Below are 22,192 nucleotides of genomic sequence, written 5' to 3'. Positions count from 1 at the left end.
CGTTTTTCCCCTCGGATCGGACCCCTGTGACATTTTTCCCCTCGGGTTGGACCCCTGTGACGTTTTTCCCCTCGGATCCGACCCCTGTGACGTTTTTCCCCTCGGATCGGACCCCTGTGACATTTTTCCCCTCGGATAGGACCCCTGTGACGTTTTTCCCCTCGGATCGGACCCCTGTGACATTTTTCCCCTCGGGTTGGACCCCTGTGACGTTTTTCCCCTCGGATCCGACCCCTGTGACGTTTTTCCCCTCGGATCGGACCCCTGTGACATTTTTCCCCTCGGGTTGGACCCCTGTGACATTTTTCCCCTCGGATCCGACCCCTGTGACATTTTTCCTCCTCGGGTCGGACCCCTGTGACGTTTTTCCCCTCGGATCGGACCCCTGTAACATTTTTCTCCTCGGGTTGGACCCCTGTAACATTTTTCCCCTCGGATCGGACCCCTGTGACGTTTCCCTCCTCGGGTCGGACCCCTGTAACATTTTTCCCCTCGGGTTGGACCCCTGTAACATTTTTCCCCTCGGATCGGACCCCTGTGACGTTTCCCTCCTCGGGTCGGACGGACCCCTGTAACATTCGTCGTCCGCTGCTCTCTGACGTCATGCCTGACATCTATGTGCCCGCCCCCATCGGTCCGTCATCCAATCAATAGCCTGCTGTGTCCGTTCTCCAGCCAATCAGCGTGCCGCGCGGTGACTCACCATATAAGGAAATGCTTTTCCATAAAAGGAAACATTGATTCGCTTTATATGGCTGAAAATAGTTCTGTTATTCGGCTTGGAATTCGTGCGCCGCGGCCGCTGCTTTATTGCAAGGGGAAATAGTCCCGTGCGCGGCGCAGGGATCTGCAGCCAGTGTGCGGCGCCGCCTGTGATTGGTCGCGGCGCGGTTTCGCGGGGAAGCCGGGAGCTGCAGAGCCCGGGACGGCGGAGGCGCACTCCTGGCATTGATGGGCGCAGGCACCGGCCGCTGCTGTCGGTGAGCGGGACATGCTGCCCAGCCAGGCCGGGGCCTCCCCGGGGAACGGCTCCACTCTAGGCCGAAACCCCGGGATGGCTCTGCCGCGCAGGGCCGGGAACGGAGGCTCTCCGGGCCGGGGGAGGCCGCAGGGGGCTCCGCGCTATGAGGTGGCCTCGGGCGGCGCCGTGTACAGCGGCAGTGAGGCCACCTCCGACTCCGGGGAGGACGACGAGGCTCCGGCCGTGTCCCGGGGCATGAAGCGCGGACTGACGGAGCTGGAGCTGGGGGTCCCGGAGCCGGGGGGCCCCGGGGCAGCGGCTGGAGGGTACCCGGGGGCCAGCGGAGGAGTGTCCGGGGCCAAACCGGGCAAGAAGACGCGGGGCCGCGTCAAGATCAAGATGGAGTTCATCGATAACAAGCTGCGGAGGTACACGACGTTCAGCAAGAGGAAGACGGGCATCATGAAGAAGGTGAGGGGCGACCGGGGGTCCGGGAGGGGGCGGCGGAGGGTCCGAGGGGTGACCGGGGGTCCGGGAGGGGGCGGCGGAGGGTCCGAGAGGCGACCGGGGGTCCGGGAGGGGGCGGCGGAGGGTCCGAGGGGTGACCGGGGGTCCGGGAGAGGGCGGCGGAGGTACACGACGTTCAGCAAGAGGAAGACGGGCATCATGAAGAAGGTGAGGGGTGACCGGGGGTCCGGGAGGGGGCGGCGGAGGGTCCGAGGGGCGACCGGGGGTCCGGGAGGAGGCGGCGGAGGGTCCGAGGGGTGACCGGGGGTCCGGGAGAGGGCGGCGGAGGTACACGACGTTCAGCAAGAGGAAGACGGGCATCATGAAGAAGGTGAGGGGTGACCGGGGGTCCGAGGGGCGACCGGGGGTCCGGGAGGGGGCGGCGGAGGGTCCGAGGGGCGACCGGGGGTCCGGGAGGAGGCGGCGGAGGGTCCGAGGGGTGACCGGGGGGGCGGCGGAGGTACACGACGTTCAGCAAGAGGAAGACGGGCATCATGAAGAAGGTGAGGGGTGACCGGGGGTCCGAGGGGCGACCGGGGGTCCGGGAGGGGGCGGCGGAGGGTCCGAGGGGCGACCGGGGGTCCGGGAGGAGGCGGCGGAGGGTCCGAGGGGTGACCGGGGGTCCGGGAGAGGGCGGCGGAGGTACACGACGTTCAGCAAGAGGAAGACGGGCATCATGAAGAAGGTGAGGGGTGACCGGGGGTCCGAGGGGCGACCGGGGGTCCGGGAGGGGGCGGCGGAGGGTCCGAGGGGCGACCGGGGGTCCGGGAGGAGGCGGCGGAGGGTCCGAGGGGTGACCGGGGGGGCGGCGGAGGTACACGACGTTCAGCAAGAGGAGGACGGGCATCATGAAGAAGGTGAGGGGCGACCGGGGGTCCGGGAGGGGGCGGCGGAGGGTCCGAGGGGTGACCGGGGGTCCGGGAGGGGGCGGCGGAGGGTCCGAGAGGCGACCGGGGGTCCGGGAGGGGGCGGCGGAGGGTCCGAGGGGTGACCGGGGGTCCGGGAGAGGGCGGCGGAGGTACACGACGTTCAGCAAGAGGAAGACGGGCATCATGAAGAAGGTGAGGGGTGACCGGGGGTCCGAGGGGCGACCGGGGGTCCGGGAGGGGGCGGCGGAGGGTCCGAGGGGCGACCGGGGGTCCGGGAGGAGGCGGCGGAGGGTCCGAGGGGTGACCGGGGGTCCGGGAGAGGGCGGCGGAGGTACACGACGTTCAGCAAGAGGAAGACGGGCATCATGAAGAAGGTGAGGGGTGACCGGGGGTCCGAGGGGCGACCGGGGGTCCGGGAGGGGGCGGCGGAGGGTCCGAGGGGCGACCGGGGGTCCGGGAGGAGGCGGCGGAGGGTCCGAGGGGTGACCGGGGGGGCGGCGGAGGTACACGACGTTCAGCAAGAGGAAGACGGGCATCATGAAGAAGGTGAGGGGTGACCGGGGGTCCGAGGGGTGACCGGGGGTCCGGGAGAGGGCGGCGGAGGTACACGACGTTCAGCAAGAGGAAGACGGGCATCATGAAGAAGGTGAGGGGTGACCGGGGGTCCGAGAGGCGACTGGGGGTCCGGGAGGGGGCGGCGGAGGTACACGACGTTCAGCAAGAGGAAGACGGGCATCATGAAGAAGGTGAGGGGGGTCCGGGAGGGGGCGGCGGAGGGTCCGAGGGGTGACCGGGGGGGGCGGCGGAGGTACACGACGTTCAGCAATTGGAAGACGGGCATCATGAAGAAGGTGACCGGGGGTCCGAGGGGTGACCGGGGGTCCGGGAGGGGGCGGCGGAGGGTCCGAGGGGCGACCGGGGGTCCGGGAGGGGGCGGCGGGGAGTCTGAGGGGTGACTGGGGGGGCGGCGGAGGTACACGACGTTCAGCAAGAGGAAGATGGGCATCATGAAGAAGGTGAGGGGGCGGCGGAGAGTCCGAGGGGTGACTGGGGGGGAGGCGGAGGTACACGACGTTCAGCAAGAGGAAGATGGGCATCATGAAGGTGAGGGGTGACCGGGGGTCCGGGAGGGGGCGGCGGAGGGTCCGAGGGGTGACTGGGGGGGAGGCGGAGGTACACGACGTTCAGCAAGAGGAAGATGGGCATCATGAAGAAGGTGAGGGGGCGGCGGAGAGTCCGAGGGGTGACTGGGGGGGAGGCGGAGGTACATGACGTTCAGCAAGAGGAAGATGGGCATCATGAAGAAGGGGAGGGGGCGGCGGAGGGTCCGAGGGGTGACCGGGGGTCCGGGAGAGGGCGGCGGAGGGTCCGAGGGGTGACCGGGGGGGGCGGCGGAGGTACACGACGTTCAACAAGAGGAAGACAGGCATCATGAAGGTGAGGGGGCGGCGGAGAGTCCGAGGGGTGACTGGGGGGGCGGCGGAGGTACACGACGTTCAGCAAGAGGAAGACAGGCATCATGAAGGTGAGGGGGCGGCGGAGGGTCCGAGGGGTGACTGGGGGGGCGGCGGAGGTACACGACGTTCAGCAAGAGGAAGATGGGCATCATGAAGAAGGTGAGGGGGCGGCGGAGAGTCCGAGGGGTGACTGGGGGGAGGCGGACGTACACGACGTTCAGCAAGAGGAAGATGGGCATCATGAAGGTGAGGGGGGTCCGGGAGGGGACGGCGGAGGGTCCGAGGGGTGACTGGGGGGGGCGGCGGAGGTACACGATGTTCAGCAAGAGGAAGACGGGCATCATGAAGAAGGTGAGGGTCCGAGGGGTGACCGGGGGTCCGGGAGGGCGCGGCGGAGGGGCGACCGGGGGTTCGGGAGAGGGCAGCGGAGGGTCCGAGGGGCGACCGGGGGAGCGGCGGAGGGTCTTAAGGGTGACCGGGGGTTCAGGAGGGGGCAGCAGAGGGTCCGAGGGGTGACCGGGGGGCGGCGGAGGCTCTTAGGGGTGATCGGGGGTCCGGGAGGGGGCGGCGGAGGTACACGACGTTCAGCAAGAGGAAGAAGGTGAGGGGAGGTTGGGGAGACGTCCACTTTGTGCCCACAGGGCAGCAGCTTTGGATTTGGGGAGATGGTGTATCTGCTTGGCTTTGGGTTTTGGGGGGCATGACCCCATCCAGCTCTGTCTTTTGGGCGCAGGGTCTTGCTGGCACAGCTAGGACTCCAGACACTTTTGGTCATGTGACACGTTGTGGCTTCAGAAAGTGAATACAATGAAGCAGCGTACCGGTTCGGTCCACAAGAATGTCTCCTGCTGTTGGAACCGTTAGTAAATTAGGGAGAGATAAGGCGCTTATAGGATCTTCTCTTCAGATTACCTGCGGTTTTTTTTTAGCAGGGAGCTGATGGCATGAACCAGAAGCATGTGCGTACTGGCTGCTGCTGTGCGTACTGGCTGCTGCTGTGCGTACTGGCTGCTGCTGTGCGTACTGGCTGCTGCTGTGCGTACTGGCTGCTGCTGTGCGTACTGGCTGCTGCTGATCCCGATACGCACATGCTTCTCAGAGACGACGTAACGGATAGTTCGTGGATTAATTCCAGCAAGTTGTCTTTGTGGTATTTTCCTGATGAAGGGGTCGGATAGACCTTGAAACGCGTTGAATAAACCACCAGAGTTTTTTATTCTATTTGAATCCGGGTCGTTGTGGCAGCGCGGACTTAATCCACAGACTCCTGTACACCATCGGAACCGTGACTGACGTCCGAGTGTGAGTCGTTGGGCTGAGCGCAGGGACGGCCTCTCTGTGGCCGAGACATCACTATTCCGACTACAAGGGTCTTCCTGGTGTATGGAGCCTGGACCCCTCCGTCCAACCAAATGAGGAGTGACCTGTCCTCCAAGCGAACCTTTTGGAGAGGCCCTGACTAGTGACCTCCATTCTAGGCCTGTCCTCTAGGTGACGGTTTTCTAAGTTGCCCGTTTGGTCTCGAGTAATTATGCAGATTAGTGATGAGCTAGCGTGCAGTAAGCAATCCCTGCAGGGTAGTGAGCGGCTGTCCCGGACGGGGGATCCCTGTAGTGGGCCGCTGTCCTGTGTGGGTGGTCTGTCCTTGCACCCATAAATCTGCTGACCATTTATAACCTTCACACTGAAGTTTCTTGTCCCTTTAATTACTGTGTTTTCGGTGGCTGGTCTCCTGGGGGAGAGGAGACCCCTGAGATGAGACAGATGCAGCTGTAAGGTGAGAACAGCTGGGTGGAGGAGCTGGGACCCCATGTCCTGAGCTGGTCAGCCTGACTGCAGGTGCTGAGATGGGTCATTATTTGTTCTCCACTCCTGGTCAGTACTTCTTGGAGCAAATGGCCCTGGGGGTCTGCAGTTTTTGGTGTGGGTAGAGGGGGCATTTCAGTCTTCTCCCAGGCAGCTTGGTTTATGGTCCTTCATTAACCCATTCCTTCTCCCTGCAGGCGTATGAGTTGTCCACACTGACTGGGACGCAGGTCCTGCTGCTGGTGGCCAGTGAGACCGGACACGTCTACACCTTTGCTACAAGAAAGCTCCAGCCAATGATAACCAGCGAGACGGGGAAAGCATTAATACAGACTTGTCTGAACTCTCCGGACTCCCCCCCTCGCTCGGACCCCTCCACTGACCAACGGATGAGCGCCACAGGGTTCGAGGAGACCGACCTCACCTACCAGGTGTCTGAATCCGACAGCAGTGGAGAAACTAAGGTAAGTGCTCACGTGACGCATCAGTCAGCCTGATGGAGGCGGTATCCCTGCATGCCACCCATTATTTGGAGGGGGAGAATGTTGTGCCCCCGCTGTGTGGCGAGACCTGTCGGCGGGCCGCTGCCATGTGACTTGCTGCAGTCTGGCCTTGTTACTGCTTTGACTTCTGATTCGCGCTGCTCCCTCGGCCCCCGGTTTGGCTGCCGCTCCCTCGGTTGTGTCGTTGGGCCCCCGGTTTGGCTGCTGCTCCCTCGGTTGTGTCGTTGGGCCCCCGGTTTGGCTGCTGCTCCCTCAGTCCTGTAATTGGTCCCTGCTTTGGCCGCAGCTCTCTCGGCCCTCGGTTTGGCCGCAGCTCTCTCGGCCCTCGGTTTGGCCGCAGCTCTCTCGGCCCTCGGTTTGGCCGCAGCTCTCTCGGCCCTCGGTTTGGCCGCAGCTCTCTCGGCCCTCGGTTTGGCCGCAGCTCTCTCGGCCCTCGGTTTGGCCGCAGCTCTCTCGGCCCTCGGTTTGGCCGCAGCTCTCTCGGCCCTCGGTTTGGCCGCTGCTCCCTTAGTCCTGTAATTGGTCCTTGGTTTGTTCTCTGCTCCCTCGGCCCCTGCTTTGGCTGCTGCTCCCTCGGTCCCCGATTTGGCTGCTGCTCCCTTAGTCCTGTAATTGGTCCTTGGTTTGTCCTCTGCTCCCTCGGCCCCTGCTTTGGCTGCTGCTCTCTCGGCCCTCGGTTTGGCCGCTGCTCTCTCGGCCCTCGGTTTGGCCGCTGCTCTCTCGGCCCTCGGTTTGGCCGCTGCTCTCTCGGCCCTCGGTTTGGCCGCTGCTCCCTTAGTCCTGTTATTGGTCCTTGGTTTGTTCTCTGCTCCCTCGGCCCCTGCTTAGGCTGCTGCTCCCTCGGCCCCCGGTTTGGCTGCTGCTCTCTCGGTCCTGTAATTGGCCCCCGCTTTGGCCGCTGCTCCCTCAGCCCCCGCTTTGGCTGCCGCTATCTTGGTTCTGTAATTGGCCCCTGGTTTGGCCGCTGCTCCCTCGGCCCCCGGTTTGGCCGCTGCTCTCTCGGCCCCTAGCATAATTGCTACTGTGTAAATTGGGCTCGTTTGTCCTCCGGTTTAGGGTCGGGCCCAGCTCGCCCTCGGGATCTCCTGCGGCACCTGGTCTGTCGTCTTGGCAGCGACTCTTCTCGAGGTCCATCTTGCGTTCCTCAGGGTCCCCTGACCTCACAGGTGACTGGTGCAGACTCTTCTGTCATGGGTCTGGCCTCCGTGTGCCGGCTGCAGGAGCTGACGTCCCGATCATCTGATTCGCCCACTGGGCAGTGTCCGTGCAATAATAGCCCCTCGCTGCGGGGCAGGGTCTGATCATGTGACCTGCGGGTGGGGGGGCAGCACTCTGTGGTTCCAGGTGGTGGGATGTGCATTATCACTGGGGGTCTTAAGAAATAGGTATTCAGTGGTGACCTGAGATGACCCTGTAGCTTCCTCCAGGCCGGCTGATAACAGAGAGGACAGGCATGTGCTTAGCCATAATGTAGACAAGGTTTAGTGGGGTCTGCCCAGGAAGTTGTGAGTAATGAGGGCCGTCCGGTGGTCAGCGGCCTCCCCTCCCCCTCCATGTGACTGGTGAAGAATGGTGCAGGGACAGACAAGGGACAGGTGGTCCTCCCCGTCCTGTCGGGCACAGCTGCGCTCCGTCTCTCTCACTTCTCATTGATAAAATTGTGATTCTTCCTCGTGGCCTTATAAGGAGCGGCCGAGCGCTGCTGGCAGGACCCCCGCATTCCTTATAAGACGCAGCTGTCTCTGTATGGGAGGGGGAGGGTCTGCAGGCTGTCCGCAAACACGCACTGCTGCCCACCCCGAGGAGCACCCCCACCTGCCTCACATCCACTGCGCACCCCGAGCACTTTATACACCCCCCGCATCCACTGCGCACCCCGAATTCCATATACACCACTGCGCACCCCGAATTCCATATACACCCCCCCCCCGCATCCACTGCGCACCCCGAATTCCATATACACCCCCCCCCCGCATCCACTGCCCACCCCGAGGAGCACCCCCACCTGCCTCACATCCACTGCGCACCCCGAGCACTTTATACACCCCCCGCATCCACTGCGCACCCCGAATTCCATATACACCCCCCGCATCCACTGCGCACCCCGAATTCCATATACACCCCCCCCGCATCCACTGCGCACCCCGAATTCCATATACACCCCCCCGCATCCACTGCGCACCCCGAATTCCATATACACCCCCCTGCATCCACTGCGCACCCCGAATTCCATATACACCCCCCCCCGCATCCACTGCGCACCCCGAGGAGCACCCCCACCTGCCTCACATCCACTGCGCACCCCGAGCACTTTATACACCCCCCGCATCCACTGCGCACCCCGAATTCCATATACACCCCCCGCATCCACTGCGCACCCCGAATTCCATATACACCCCCCGCATCCACTGCGCACCCCGATCTCCATATACACCCCCCCCCCCCCCGCATCCACTGCACACCCCGAGGAGCACCCCCACCTGCATCACATCCACTGCGCACCCCGAGCACTTAATACACCCCCCCGCATCCACTGCGCACCCCGAATTCCATATACACCCCCCCCCCCGCATCCACTGCGCACCCCGAGGAGCACCCCCACCTGCATCACATCCACTGCGCACCCCGAACTCCATATACACCCCCCCCGCATCCACTGCGCACCCCGATCTCCATATACACCCCCCCGCATCCACTGCGCACCCCGAATTCCATATACACCCCCCACATCCACTGTGCACCCCGATCTCCATATACACCCCCCACATCCACTGCGCACCCCGATCTCCATATACACCCCCCACATCCACTGCGCACCCCAATCTCCATATACACCCCCCACATCCACTGCGCACCCCGAACTCCATATACACGCCCCCGCATCCACTGCGCACCCCGATCTCCATATACACCCCCCCGCATCCACTGCGCACCCCGATCTCCATATACACCCCCCCGCATCCACTGCGCACCCCGATCTCCATATACACCCCCCCGCATCCACTGCGCACTCCGAACTCCATATACACCCCCCCGCATCCACTGCACACCCCGAGGAGCACCCCCACCTGCATCACATCCACTGCGCACCCCGAGCACTTAATACACCCCCCCGCATCCACTGCGCACCCCGAATTCCATATACACCCCCCCGCATCCACTGCGCACCCCGAGGAGCACCCCCACCTGCATCACATCCACTGCGCACCCCGAACTCCATATACACCCCCTGCATCCACTGCGCACCCCGATCTCCATATACACCCCCCCGCATCCACTGCGCACCCCGATCTCCATATACACCCCCCCCCCCGCATCCACTGCACACCCCGAGGAGCACCCCCACCTGCATCACATCCACTGCGCACACCGAGCACTTAATACACCCCCCCGCATCCACTGCGCACCCCGAATTCCATATACACCCCCCGCATCCACTGCGCACCCCGAGCACCATATACACCCCCCCGCATCCACTGCGCACCCCGATCTCCATATACACCCCCCCGCATCCACTGCACACCCCGAGGAGCACCCCCACCTGCATCACATCCACTGCGCACGCCGAGCACTTAATACACCCCCCGCATCCACTGCGCACCCCGAGCACCATATACACCCCCCCCCCCCGCATCCACTGCGCACCCCGAGCACCATATACACCCCCCGCATCCACTGCGCACCCCGAGGAGCACCCCCACCTGCATCACATCCACTGCGCACCCCGAGCACCATATACCCCCCCATCCACTGCGCACCCCTGCATCACATCCACTGCACACCCCGAGCACCATATACACCCCCCCCCCCGCATCCACTGCGCACCCCGAGCACCATATACCCCCCGCATCCACTGCGCACCCCGAGCACCATATACACCCCCCGCATCCACTGCGCACCCCGAGGAGCACCCCCACCTGCATCACATCCACTGCACACCCCGAGCACCTTATACACCCCCCCCCCCCCGCATCCACTGCGCACCCCGAGCACCATATACCCCCCGCATCCACTGCGCACCCCGAGCACCATATACACCCCCCCGCATCCACTGCGCACCCCGAACTCCATATACACCCCCCATCCATTGCGCACCCCAAGCACCGCACACCCCCTGCATCACATCCACTGCGCACCCCGATCTCCATATACACCCCCCCCGCATCCACTGCGCACCCCGATCTCCATATACACCCCCCACATCCACTGCGCACCCCGAACTCCATATACACCCCCCCCCCCGCATCCACTGCACACCCCGAGGAGCACCCCCACCTGCATCACATCCACTGCGCACCCCGAGCACTTAATACACCCCCCGCATCCACTGCGCACCCCGAGCACTTAATACACCCCCCCCCCCCCGCATCCACTGCACACCCCGAATTCCATATACACCCCCCGCATCCACTGCACACCCCGAGAAGCACCCCCACCTGCATCACATCCACTGCGCACCCCGAACTCCATATACACCCCCCCGCATCCACTGCGCACCCCGAGCACCATATACACCCCCCCGCATCCACTGCGCACCCCGAACTCCATATACACCCCCCCATCCACTGCGCACCCCAAGCACCATATACACCCCCCCGCATCCACTGCGCACCCCGAGTACCATATACACCCCCCGCATCCACTGCGCACCCCGAGGAGCACCCCCACCTGCATCACATCCACTGCGCACCCCGAGCACCATATACACCCCCCCATCCACTGCGCACCCCGAGCACCTTATACACCCCCCGCATCCACTGCGCACCCCGAACTCCATATACACCCCCCACATACACTGACCACCGCACTCCCCCCGCATACACTGACCACCGCACTCCCCCCGCATACACTGACCACCGCACTCCCCCCACATTCACTGACCACCGCACTCCCCCCGCATCGAATCCATTGCCCATCCTATGTACCACACCCCCCCACATCCACTGCCCATTCTGAGCACCACGCTGCCACCGCTGAGCCTGGGGGCAATGGCAGGGCTGCGGGGGGTTCGTATGCTGGTGTGGGGAGTCAGGTGGTGCCTGCTGATGCCCTGACTTTACCCCCCCCAGATGCTGTTATTGCTGCGGGGGGCGCTGTGTGTATTCCCTATTACAACACTGGAGAATGGTGCGACTGTTCTCTGGTATCATCCTCTTGACAGGAAGGGTATGAATGTGTGTACCCAGATTGTGGGAGGAGCCTGCAGGGATGCCCCTCCCCCAGTGCCCAGCAGACCTAGCAGTATGTGCCCCCCTTGCCCGGACGACGTGTGTCCCCCGTATTCCTGCTGCTGCTTTGCTCCTCTATTTTTAGTTTGTGAGACGTGTGACCTTGTTGGATCATGTGACTGGTGAGGGTGGGCTGTGGTGGGCTTCCTGGGCACTAATCAAACAAAGGCCCCACACCTCCAGCTGCTGGAAGTGCCCAAAACCAAAATGTCTGCTCCTCCGAGAGGTTGGGGCAGCAATAGTCAAAACCTGCTGTGTTCCTGATGGGTGTTCTCCTCCACACGCTGCTTGTATTCCCTGGGGGGCTCCAGCCTCGCTGCCCGGGGTCCTGTACAGTCCTCTCGCCGCTCCTTCTGGCTTTTTTCAGGTGAGAGCTGGTAGTGGTCCTCTCCTGCCATTACACCCATCATTGTGGGGTCCTTCCCTGGCTCTTACTGGGTTTGTAGCCATACACGTGTGTGTTGGGGGGGCTGTGCACTTTGGGGCACTTCTTTTTCGTTTGTTAGAGTTGGAAGGGACCTCCAGGGTCATAGAGTCCAACCCCCGGCTCAATGCAGGAGTCACTAAATTATCAGCTCAGACAGGTGTCTGTCCAGCCTTTGAAGACTTCCATTGAAGGAGAACTCACCACCACTCGTGGCCGCCTGTTCCACTCATTGATCACCCGAACTGTCAAAAAGTTTTTTTCTAATATCTAATCTGTCTTCTCCCTTTCAGTTTCGTTCCATTGCTTCTCGTGTTTCCATGTGCAAATGATAATCCCTCTACACTGTGACAGACCCTCAGATATTTGTAGACGGCTATTAAGCCTCCTCTTGGCCTTCTTTATTACAAGCTAAACCTTCCCAGATCCCGTTCCTCGTAGGACATACTTTGCAGTCCGCTCACCATCCTGGTCGCTCTTCTCTGAACTTGCTCCAGCTTTTCAATGTCGTTCATTTATTTGTTTTTTTAAAGGGTTTGTCCTGACTGTGGAGTATTCTTGATCAAAATGTTCAGTACCGATGATGATAAAGCCTAGGCGTACCCCTGCACTGTCGGCACTCTCCCTCCCAGTGCTCTTGTCTCATCCCCTCCTCCTGGCAGCTCACCCCTTCCCGTATATAAAGAAGCAGGCGCCCCATTAGTCAAGTGTCAGTAATGGGGTGCTGCATCTTGTAGAAAACCAGACGGCAAAAAGTCTAGAGATAGACCTGACCGAGCCCCAATGTGAGTAACGTACAAAAAGTTTATTGAGAAACATCAACATCTAAAGCCAATGCCAAACACACCGTAATAATGTAACGATGCGCCAATGATTAGAGCCAGCCGTAATGGGAAACAGGTCTTGTGAATGGCAGCACAGCGGCCGCGTTCATACATCACCGATTATTCTCCTGGTACAGTGTGCCCGGCCTCTCATCACAGGGGCGCGAGGTGCGATATCCGCCTAGAGCGTGTGAAGAAGAGGTGGCGATGTACCACACAGATCAAGAGGTGGAGAGTTGGCGTAGTCCATACCATGGCATAAAGACCGATCAATACCTACTGGCACCCAGAAAGGTTCTGAGGGGGTTCATTGGGGAGTGCGGGAAAGACCCCGTGCGTATAAGGTGCCGAGGGGGATCGTTGGGGAGTACGGGAGAGACCCCGCGCGTATAAGGTGCTGAGGGGGATCATTGGGGAGAGACCCCGTGCGTATAAGGTGCCGAGGGGGATCGTTGGGGAGTACGGGAGAGACCCCGCACGTATAAGATGCCGAGGGGGATAGTTGGGGAGTACGGACGGGAGAGACCCCACGCGTATAAGGTGCCGAGGTGTATCGTTGGGGAGTACGGGAAAGACCCCGTGCGTATAACGTGCCGAGGGGGATCATTGGGGAGTACGGGAAAGACCCCGTGCGTATAAGGTGCCAAGTGGGATCATTGGGGAGTGCGGGAAAGACCCCATGCGTATAAGGTGCCGAGGGGGATTATTGGGGAGTCCGGGAGAGACCCCGCGCGTATAAGGTGCCGAGGGGGATCATTGGGGAGTCCGGGAGAGACCCCGTGCGTATAAGGTGTCGAGGGGGATCATTGGGGAGTACGGGAGAGACCCCGCGCGTATCAGGTGCCGAGGGGGGATCATTGGGGAGTACGGGAGAGACCCCGCACGTATAAGGTGCCGAGGGGGATCATTGGGGAGTACGGGAGAGACCCCGCGCGTATAAGGTGCCGAGGGGGATCATTGGGGAGTACTGGAGAGACCCCGCGCGTATAAGGTGCCGAGGGGGATCATTGGGGAGTACGGGAGAGACCCCGCGCGTATAAGGTGCCGAGGGGGATCATTGGGGAGTACGGGAGAGACCCCGCGCGCATCAGGTGCCGAGGGGGGATCATTGGGGAGTACGGGAGAGACCCCGCGCGTATCAGGTGCCGAGGGGGGATCATTGGGGAGTACGGGAGAGACCCCGCGCCATGGTGGCTGGAGGCGATATTATAGATGGTATAGGTGAGCACAACGATGACTACATGGTGGCTGGAGGCGAGATTGACACTGTAGATGGAAAGGGGGAAGTGATCCAATAATTATTATAATTGGAGACGCCATTATAGCTGCTGTGGGTATATTGGGCACCAGATCGTGTTGTAAATGGTGTACGGCACATGACGTCGGGGCGAGGGCTCGATCACTTACAATGTAAGCGGACTAGTACAATCCGATAATATTGCACTCGGCTGAATGTTACCTCTGGGGCCGCTCACGTCCGCCATTATTTTCTCATGCCGATTATGCTGCGATCTGTAATTCTGCTTGTGAATCTGTAATTCAGATTGCAGGCTCCATGTAAATCTGTGGGCCCCTAAACCTCGCAGTGCACTCCGTCACCCAACTGCAGTGTGATTCCCTCGGACGACGGCAACGGAGATGGAGAAATACAACCTTTGGTCTCCTCCGCAGCTGCGCTGCGATTATCTGATGCCTCACAATCCGAGCATGGACCACGATCGCAGCGGAGCCGACAGTCCGATGTGATCCGCTTGTGTGATTCTGGCCTGAATGGATAGGGGGGAGGTTCTAGTAGCATCTAGGGTTAATGGTGATGAATGAGAAGAAGTCCATGAGTGTGAGCAGTTACCAACTTATTGTGAGACCCAGAGACAACCCAAAGGAATTGTGGCCCAAATCCGGGATGTTGTGCATAGGCAGAATATCTACCATATTGTTAGTAAACCATTTGGGAGGATACATGGTAATAGAAACAATCCAGAGAGGCGTTGGAGTCCTATACAGATTGTATATCGACGGAGGGCGATTACCGACTGACCAGGGCTGGATCATGCACCCCATGGACCAGCACGTCGTAAAGCAACAAGTAGACAAACGTTTGTAAAAAAAAATTGGCCCAAGAAAGAGATCCATAGATAAAACCACGTCAGTGGAGTCAAAGATTGAGCCCTTTTTGGTGGAGTTAGTCTGAGTCAGTATAAAATGGACCGGCTCCATCTCCTAAAATATATGATAAATTGGGTACAGTAGTTCAATGCAGTTTGTGGGGAATATTTTTTTCATAAGAATTTGGTAAAGCTACAAAATGTCCTATAAATGGCTCTCCTATTCCTGATCTCTAGAGTGCCGGTGCCAGAGCTGGGTTTTAATCTGCGAGACTCGGCCGTATCTCGCTGTGTGATCCCGGCCTAAGGTCTAGACTTTTAGCTGAGATGAATCTGTGCTGCAGTTTATGTTCATGATAAGTAGTGAGGCTCCTCCTCTACCGATAAGGGGAAAATATAGACACACAGGGAAGGAATGCCTGCATTCATCTCAGAACTTCTGTAGTGAACAGTAAAGCAGAATTAAGGTAAGTACTTCTTAAAGCATATCTAAACTTTCAATAAACTGTGCATAAATCAATAGTCCCATTTATGTTGTCTCTGTATTCTGGATGTTTTAGTTTGTTTTTTCCTCTTGGCTCATGTTTGGAGAAATTAGCTGTCCTGATGACTTGTATACACTATACATAGAATATAAGGGGAAAAACTGTTGTCTAACATCTCAAATTCAGAAATACAGTAACAGGATTGATGAGAACATATATATTTGTGTGTTCTGCAATATAATTCAGCACGAACATGCTCCCTCCCTCCTCCCCTCTTCATAGACTGTGAAGAAATGTGATGTGAAGGATTTAGGGAGCTGTACCGAGACAAGCCTGACATTGAAAGTTCAGCATAAAAGCTATCTAACATATTTTACAAACTTTATACTTCTCATCTGTCCTATTGATTTATGCAAAGATTGTTTTATTTATATCCCAAATTATACAGTGCATGATTCCCTATTGCAAGAATTACAATATACTTTATATATTTTTTTACAGGACAAAATTATTTTGAGAGCGAATTTACATAATTACAAAATGTCTAAGAAGCATCTTATGAAGTCCTCTGTATTTTAGCATTTCACAGTGACTCAAGATAATAAACATTTTGTGTGTTAGTGTATAAGTGACCTAGATGAAAACAAATGCTATGATGCCAAAATCCGTGCATAGTCAGGCAGTGATAAAAATGCTCCTTCAAGAGCTTCCAATCTAAGAAGACATTTACAACACTGCCACCCAGAAGTTTACAAAGCTGTGATTAAAAAAGATCACAGCAGCACCAAGAAACCAGAGACAGCACTTTCCGCCAGGCAAAGGAGGAAGAAAGAGCGTCTCAAACGTCAGTTACAAGATATTTTGTAAGTGACAAAGTTACTGTAACAATGACAGAAGATGTGTTTAAAAGACAGCTCATTGAGCTTGTTGTGAAGGACTGTGTACCATTATCATTATTTGCACGACAATATTTTACAGCTCTTAATGGAGAAATGGCCCACAAACTTGGTGCTTTTCTGGAGAGAGAAAGCAGTAGAAAATCAGTGATTGAAGAAGCCCTTAACCAAAAGGAAGATCTTAGACTCTCAAGACGCTTTGTGTTTCTTAAAATGGATGCCTGCACATGTCACAGAGTGAACTATTTTGCTATCAACGTTCGATATGTTTGTGACAACAACAAAAAATTGTTACTAAGACACTGCCAGTAACAGATACTAAAGCTCATCACAGCAGCCAGTTTCTCCAGACCTTAGTGGAAAAAGTTCTGCATGATTATGAACTAAAAAAAGAACAGGTTCTTGCTATTGTAACTGATAATGCTTCAAACATGACAAGTACAATTAAACTGATGAACGAGAATAATGAAGGTGAACAGCAGCTAGAAGAACATTTCACATGAAGTATGTTGGAGATTGAAGGCCACAGTCCTGTTCCCATAACGGAGGAATAAACAGATATTATTACAGAAGAACAACAAAATGATTCTTTACAATTAGATGATCTTGTTGAAGCTGCTTCACACCTCTTTCCTATTCATCACATGCGCTGTGTTGTGCACACGCTGCAGCTGGCAATAAGAGAGTCTGCAAGAAGGAGATGCTGGAACTCTGATTAGCAGAGTGAGGAAATTGGCTATTGCTGCCAGAACCCCTAAAATTGATTCCATCTTGAAGAGACGTGCTGGAAAAGGGGCAATTGTTGATCAAGCCACTCGGTGGGGCAGCGCCTATTTAATGATTGAGCGATTGCTTGAGCTGAAACCCTTCCTAGTAGATATGGCCAACCCTCAGGTAACACTACATGAAGGAGAATGGACACAGGTGGCTGAAGTGAAGGAATTGCTTCATCACCCATTTACAGTGACTAAAAAGTTAGAAGCTGAGGATTTAACTCCTGACATTTTTAGTGGAAGAACTTGTTGTTTTCCCTGTCCCAAATAAGAGGTTTAATGGCAGGTGGCATTGCTGCTTCAATGAAACGGAGACACTGCTATCAGAAAATAAAATTCTTCTGGCGGCTGTTTATGTGGACCCGAGTCATTGTATATTGCAGGATGATCAACAGCTTACTAAAGGAAAAGAAGCTCAGCTTGAGGTAGCAGTTAGGATGAGTGGCTACAGGACGGCCAAGAGCAAGAGGACTCGGGTCCTGCCAGCGCTGCTGCTGTCGTTCCTTCATCTTCATCATATGAGGAGTTTGATTTCGACAAGTATTTGGACGACATGGAGCAGGCAAAGCGTTACTGCAGGTAAAAGATTCCACTCCCATAGAAAACAGTGACCATATTTCAGCAACATTTTTCACTTGCTCTCAAAGAAGTAGAAGAGTTCAATCGTTCATCAAAACTGACTGCACGAGGCAATTCCTTTTATACCCTGAAATTGTTAGAGATGTCGCCCATGTGGTCACTGCTTTGTCACCAACCCAAGTTAGTGCAGAGAGGTCGTTCTCCAGCCTTAAAATAATTAGGTCAGATGTCAGGTCATCTATGGAGGAGGATCTGATGGAGGCGATACTATTTCTCAGAACAAACTCATAGAATGCACAAATGTTATTCAGTACGTTTTTGTCCTTGGCACTGCAGAGTGTATAATAAATTGTAAATATGAAAGGTTTTTTTGCTCTAAAGTTGTTGTGCAATAAATATTTTTATGTTCTATCTAAATGGTTTTATTATTATGTCATAATGATTAAAAGCCTGATGTTACCATTTTACTACAGTAAATTTATCAATTTATCTTAAACATGAACCATGTAGGAGGGAGTCTGAGTCATGGGAATTTAGGATTTGGAGTCGGAGATTTAACCTACCGACTCCACAGCCCTGGATAAAACGTAATATTTTATTGAATATTGCATAAAAAATATAAAATCTTAAGACACAGATCAGTCATACACAAAATACCTAGGAGGGGGAACGCTAGCACTATGCAACCAATAAAATAATAAAAACTACGTGAAGAACATACATAATAAGCCCTAAATGGCGTGGATGTCCTAAATAAGAATAGTACGTACAGGTATCAAAATAATAAATAGTGAAAAAAAGTTGTGTCGGGACAAGGGCACTGTGAAATAAGGCGTGAAACAAGTGTGGCCCAGAGAACAACATAAAAAGGGTAAATAAAGTAACAGAGTGCCTCTAGCATCCCTTTTATAGATACAAAGAGAGGCCAAACTGACCCCCGCCAACAGCGTAAATATGGTGCAGCTTAAAGGGACACTGTCACCTGAATTTGGAGGGAACAATCTTCAGCCATGGAGGCGGGGTTTTCAGGTGTTTGATCCACCCTTTCCTTACCCGCTGGCTGCATGCTGGCTGCAATATTGGATTGAAGTTCATTCTCTGTCCTCCATAATACACGCCTGCGCTGTGCAAGATTGCCTTGTGCAGGCATGTACTACGGAGGACAGAGAATGAACTTCAATCCAATATTGCAGCCAGCATGCAGCCAGCGGGTAAGGAAAGGGTGAATCAAACACCCAAAAACCCCGCCTCCATGGCTGAAGATTGTTCCCTCCAAATTCAGGTGACAGTGTCCCTTTAAACAATGAAAGGTTACAATACGTTGACTCGAGGACCACAGAGGTAGTGAGGGTTGGTAGCCCGGACGTTCCCCCTTACCCGACGCGCGTTTCACCCTGAGCTGCTTCACGCCCCCCAGAAGGACATACATTATAGTGCAAAAGTCACAGGGGCAGGGGGAGCGTTTGGGTGAACTTTTTACAATAGTTTGGCTACTTGTTGTTTAGTGCTTGCTGTGCCATTTAGTTTGTTTGGACGTTGTTTGATTTGTTACGTCGTACAAGCAGTCGGAGCGGATCTCATTCCACAAATACTTCACAATGAGGCATAAGGAGAGCGAGGATGTGCCAGTAGCGAGGTCGAGGGATCCAGATAGACCATGGAAAAGTAATCTACCCTCCAGAAGATGGGCCTGTCACGTAACTTCAATTGTTAATGACTACACACGATCCCAAAGGATGAACGAATCGGGGGCACAGTAGGAAAGGACCGTCCTCAAAAAGATCATATGGTGTACACACATGGTGTGTGCGCCATAATACATTTCACAGCCCCCCCACCCCCCTACTCAGTGACCTCTGCACAATAGATGTCAAAGCTCATCCCCTCCCTGCACAGTGACTTCTGGGCAACAGATGACAGCTCACCCCTTCACAGTGACCTCTGCACAGTAATAGATGGCACAGCTCACCTCCTCTGCACAATAATAGATGGCACAGCTCAGCTCCTCTGCACAGTAATAGCACAGCTCACCACTCTGCACAATGTTAGATGTCACAGCTCAACTCCTCTCTGCAGATATATATGACATGGTTCACCTCCTCTGCACAGTATTAGATGTCACAGAGCGCCTTCTCTCTGAAGTTATAGATGGCACTGCTCGTCTCCTGCACAATAATAGATGGCACAGCCCGCCTCCTCTGCACAGTAATAGATGAAACGGCTCACCTCTACTGCACAGTTATAGATGACACAGCTCACCTCTACTGCACAGTAATAGATGGCACAGCGCGTCTCCTGCACAATAATAGATGGCACAGCCCGCCTCCTCTGCACAATAATAGATGACACAGCTCACCTCTACTGCACAGTAATAGACAGCACAGCTCACCTCTAATGAACAGTAATAGATGGCACAGCCCGCCTCCCCTGCACAGTAATAGATGGCACAGCTCGCCTCCCCTGCACAGTAATAGATGGCACAGCTCGCCTCCCCTGCACAGTAATAGATGGCACAGCTCGCCTCCCCTGCACAGGACAGTGTTTATAATCCTGCTTCTCTCCCCCAGGACTCTCTGAAGCCGGCGTTCACCGTGTCCAACCTTCCCGGCACTTCCAGCATCCAGACGGCCCCCACCACCTCCACCTCCATGCAGGTCACCAGCGGCCACTCCTTCCCCATCACCAACTACCTGGCACCTGTCACCAGCGCCAACGGGACAATCCTGAAGACGGAGGGTGGGGCCATGAGCTCTGGGGGTCTCATGCAGCTCCCCACCGGCTTCACACTGATGTCTGGTAAGTCTTCTGCCCTCACCCCCTAACCCTGTAATCGGGGACATCAGGTGATGAACTCTCCTCTACAGCAGGGGGCGCCGTCGCCCAGCAGGTGCCGGTGCAGGCCATCCAGGTGCACCCCGCCACCCAGGCGTCCCCGTCCAGCGACAGCGGCTCTGACCTGGTGCAGACGTCATCCAGTGGGACAGGTGAACAGCGGGTCGTGGTCTGTATGGTGGGGGGCAGTGGATGTGTGTTCTGTGGATGGTGGGTGGTGGTCTGTGGACGAGTAGTGGTCTGTGGGTGGTGGGCGTGTTGTCAGTGGGCGGGTGGTGATCTGTGGACGAGTGGCAGTCTGGATGGTAGGCAGGCAGTGGTCTGTATGGTGGGCGGGTGGTCTGGATGGTGGGCGGGTGGTGGTCTGGATGAGTGGTCTGTGGATGTTGGGCGGGTGGTGGTCTGGATGAGTGGACTGTGGATGGTGGGCGGGTGGTCGTCAGTGGGTGGGTGGTGGTCTATGGGCATTTGGTGGTCTGTGGGCGACACCATGGCCTCTGATCTCACGCCGTGTCTCCTCCGTCAGTGACCCTCCCTGCTGCTATCATGACCTCCTCCGTGCCCACCACTGTCGGCGGCCACATGATGTACCCCAGCCCGCACGCCGTCATGTATGCTCCCACTCAGGGATTGGCAGATGGGAGCCTGGCAGTGCTCAATGCCTTCTCCTCGGGCCCCCCGATGCAGGTGTCCCACTCGCAGGACCAGGGTAAGGTGGACTGACCGTGTGATGGGTGTTACCCGCTCTGCTGGGTCTTGTTGTGCATGCGTGCCCCTGACTCTCCTTTCTCCATAGGTGGCGTACAGCAGGTTTTCCTCACAGCGCCGTCCGGCACTGTCCAGATTCCCGTCTCTGCCGTGTCGCTTCATCAGGTTGGTCTGCTGCCTTGTGCTGCCCCCTAGAGCCGCTTGCTGAGTGCTGCGTCTGACCTGTAGTTTTTGTTTTGTCCACCAGATGGCGTTGATTGGGCAGCAGTCCGGCAGCAGCAGTAACCTGACCGAGCTCCAAGTGGTGAATCTGGAGACGTCGCACAACAGCAAGAACGAGTGACGGCCGCTGCCGACAGACTGCTGCACAGGAGACTGCTGCCCGACAGACTGCTGCACAGGGGACTGCTGCCCGACAGACTGCTGCACAGGAGACTGCTGCCCGACAGACTGCTGCACAGGGGACTGCTGCCCGACAGACTGCTGCACAGGAGACTGTTGCCCGACAGACTGCTGCACAGGAGACTGCTGCACAGGAGACTGCTGCACCACTTATTTATTATTGATGCCTTTCACTTGTTGTTTGATATTGTTTTTTTCCCCCACGGACGACTTTTGTGTTCTGGACCGGGGTGCAGTGTGTTCCTCCTCAGATCTGGGGCCCATGTTGTGGCCCCTTGGTTGAGCGAGATTTGCACTTAATGTGATGGGAGGACAGGCTCACTCTGATGCTGTTATACAGGGGCGGGGGTCCGTCTCACACCGGCCAAAGACAAAGAATTTAATCAAGGGAATGAAGACACATTGTTTTATTTTCCTAAATCCTCAGTATTTTATGGCGTCTGGCCTGCGCTCAGAGGCTAAAGAGCGCAGTGTGGGGTCCGGCCTCTGCGGAGGGTAAAGGATGTGTGGGCAGGGGTGTCCATGTGTCTGCGTGTGGAGGGCAGGGGACATGTGGGGCCTATGCTCAGGGCCTTTTTTTGCGGGGGGGTCCAGCCTGTGTGCGGAGGGCAGGAAACATGTGGGGAGCCTGCGCTCGGGGGCGGTTCGGGGTCCGGCCTGCGTGCGGAGGGCAGGGGACATGTGGGGGGGCCTGCACTCGGGAGCGGTTCGGGGTCTGGCCTGTGTGCGGAGGGCAGGGGACATGTGGGAGGGGGGTCTGCGCTCGGGGGCGGTCCGGCCTGTGTGCGGAGGGCAGGGGCCATGTATGGGGCGGTCCGGGGTCCGGCCTGTGT

The 22,192-nt window shown here is 56.9% G+C and overlaps 1 protein-coding gene across 3 annotated transcripts; it reads left to right on the top strand.

Annotated features, from left to right (window-relative positions):
- Nucleotides 1-848: 848 nt before the first annotated feature.
- On the top strand, nucleotides 849-22,042 carry SRF (serum response factor). Of its 3 annotated transcripts, none has more exons than XM_069768215.1 (7): nucleotides 849-1,432; nucleotides 5,798-6,064; nucleotides 19,985-20,213; nucleotides 20,285-20,401; nucleotides 20,776-20,958; nucleotides 21,046-21,122; nucleotides 21,205-22,042. In XM_069768215.1, exons 1-7 carry the CDS (start codon nucleotides 992-994, stop codon nucleotides 21,298-21,300), a joined length of 1,410 nt encoding a protein of 469 aa, XP_069624316.1. In that variant the 5' UTR covers nucleotides 849-991; the 3' UTR covers nucleotides 21,301-22,042. The 3 variants fall into 3 exon arrangements, with proteins under 3 accessions (XP_069624316.1, XP_069624315.1, XP_069624317.1); XM_069768214.1 differs by having other exon boundaries at nucleotides 850-1,432; nucleotides 20,282-20,401; XM_069768216.1 differs by lacking the exon at nucleotides 849-1,432 and adding an exon at nucleotides 4,100-4,145 and having other exon boundaries at nucleotides 20,282-20,401.
- Nucleotides 22,043-22,192: the final 150 nt, after the last annotated feature.

The sequence above is a fragment of the Ranitomeya imitator genome, chromosome 5 (genome assembly GCF_032444005.1).
Source record: "Ranitomeya imitator isolate aRanImi1 chromosome 5, aRanImi1.pri, whole genome shotgun sequence".
Classification (NCBI taxonomy): Eukaryota; Metazoa; Chordata; class Amphibia; order Anura; family Dendrobatidae; genus Ranitomeya; species Ranitomeya imitator.
Note: the sequence above shows the minus strand (reverse complement) of the source record. Positions and strands in the feature narration are given on the sequence as shown.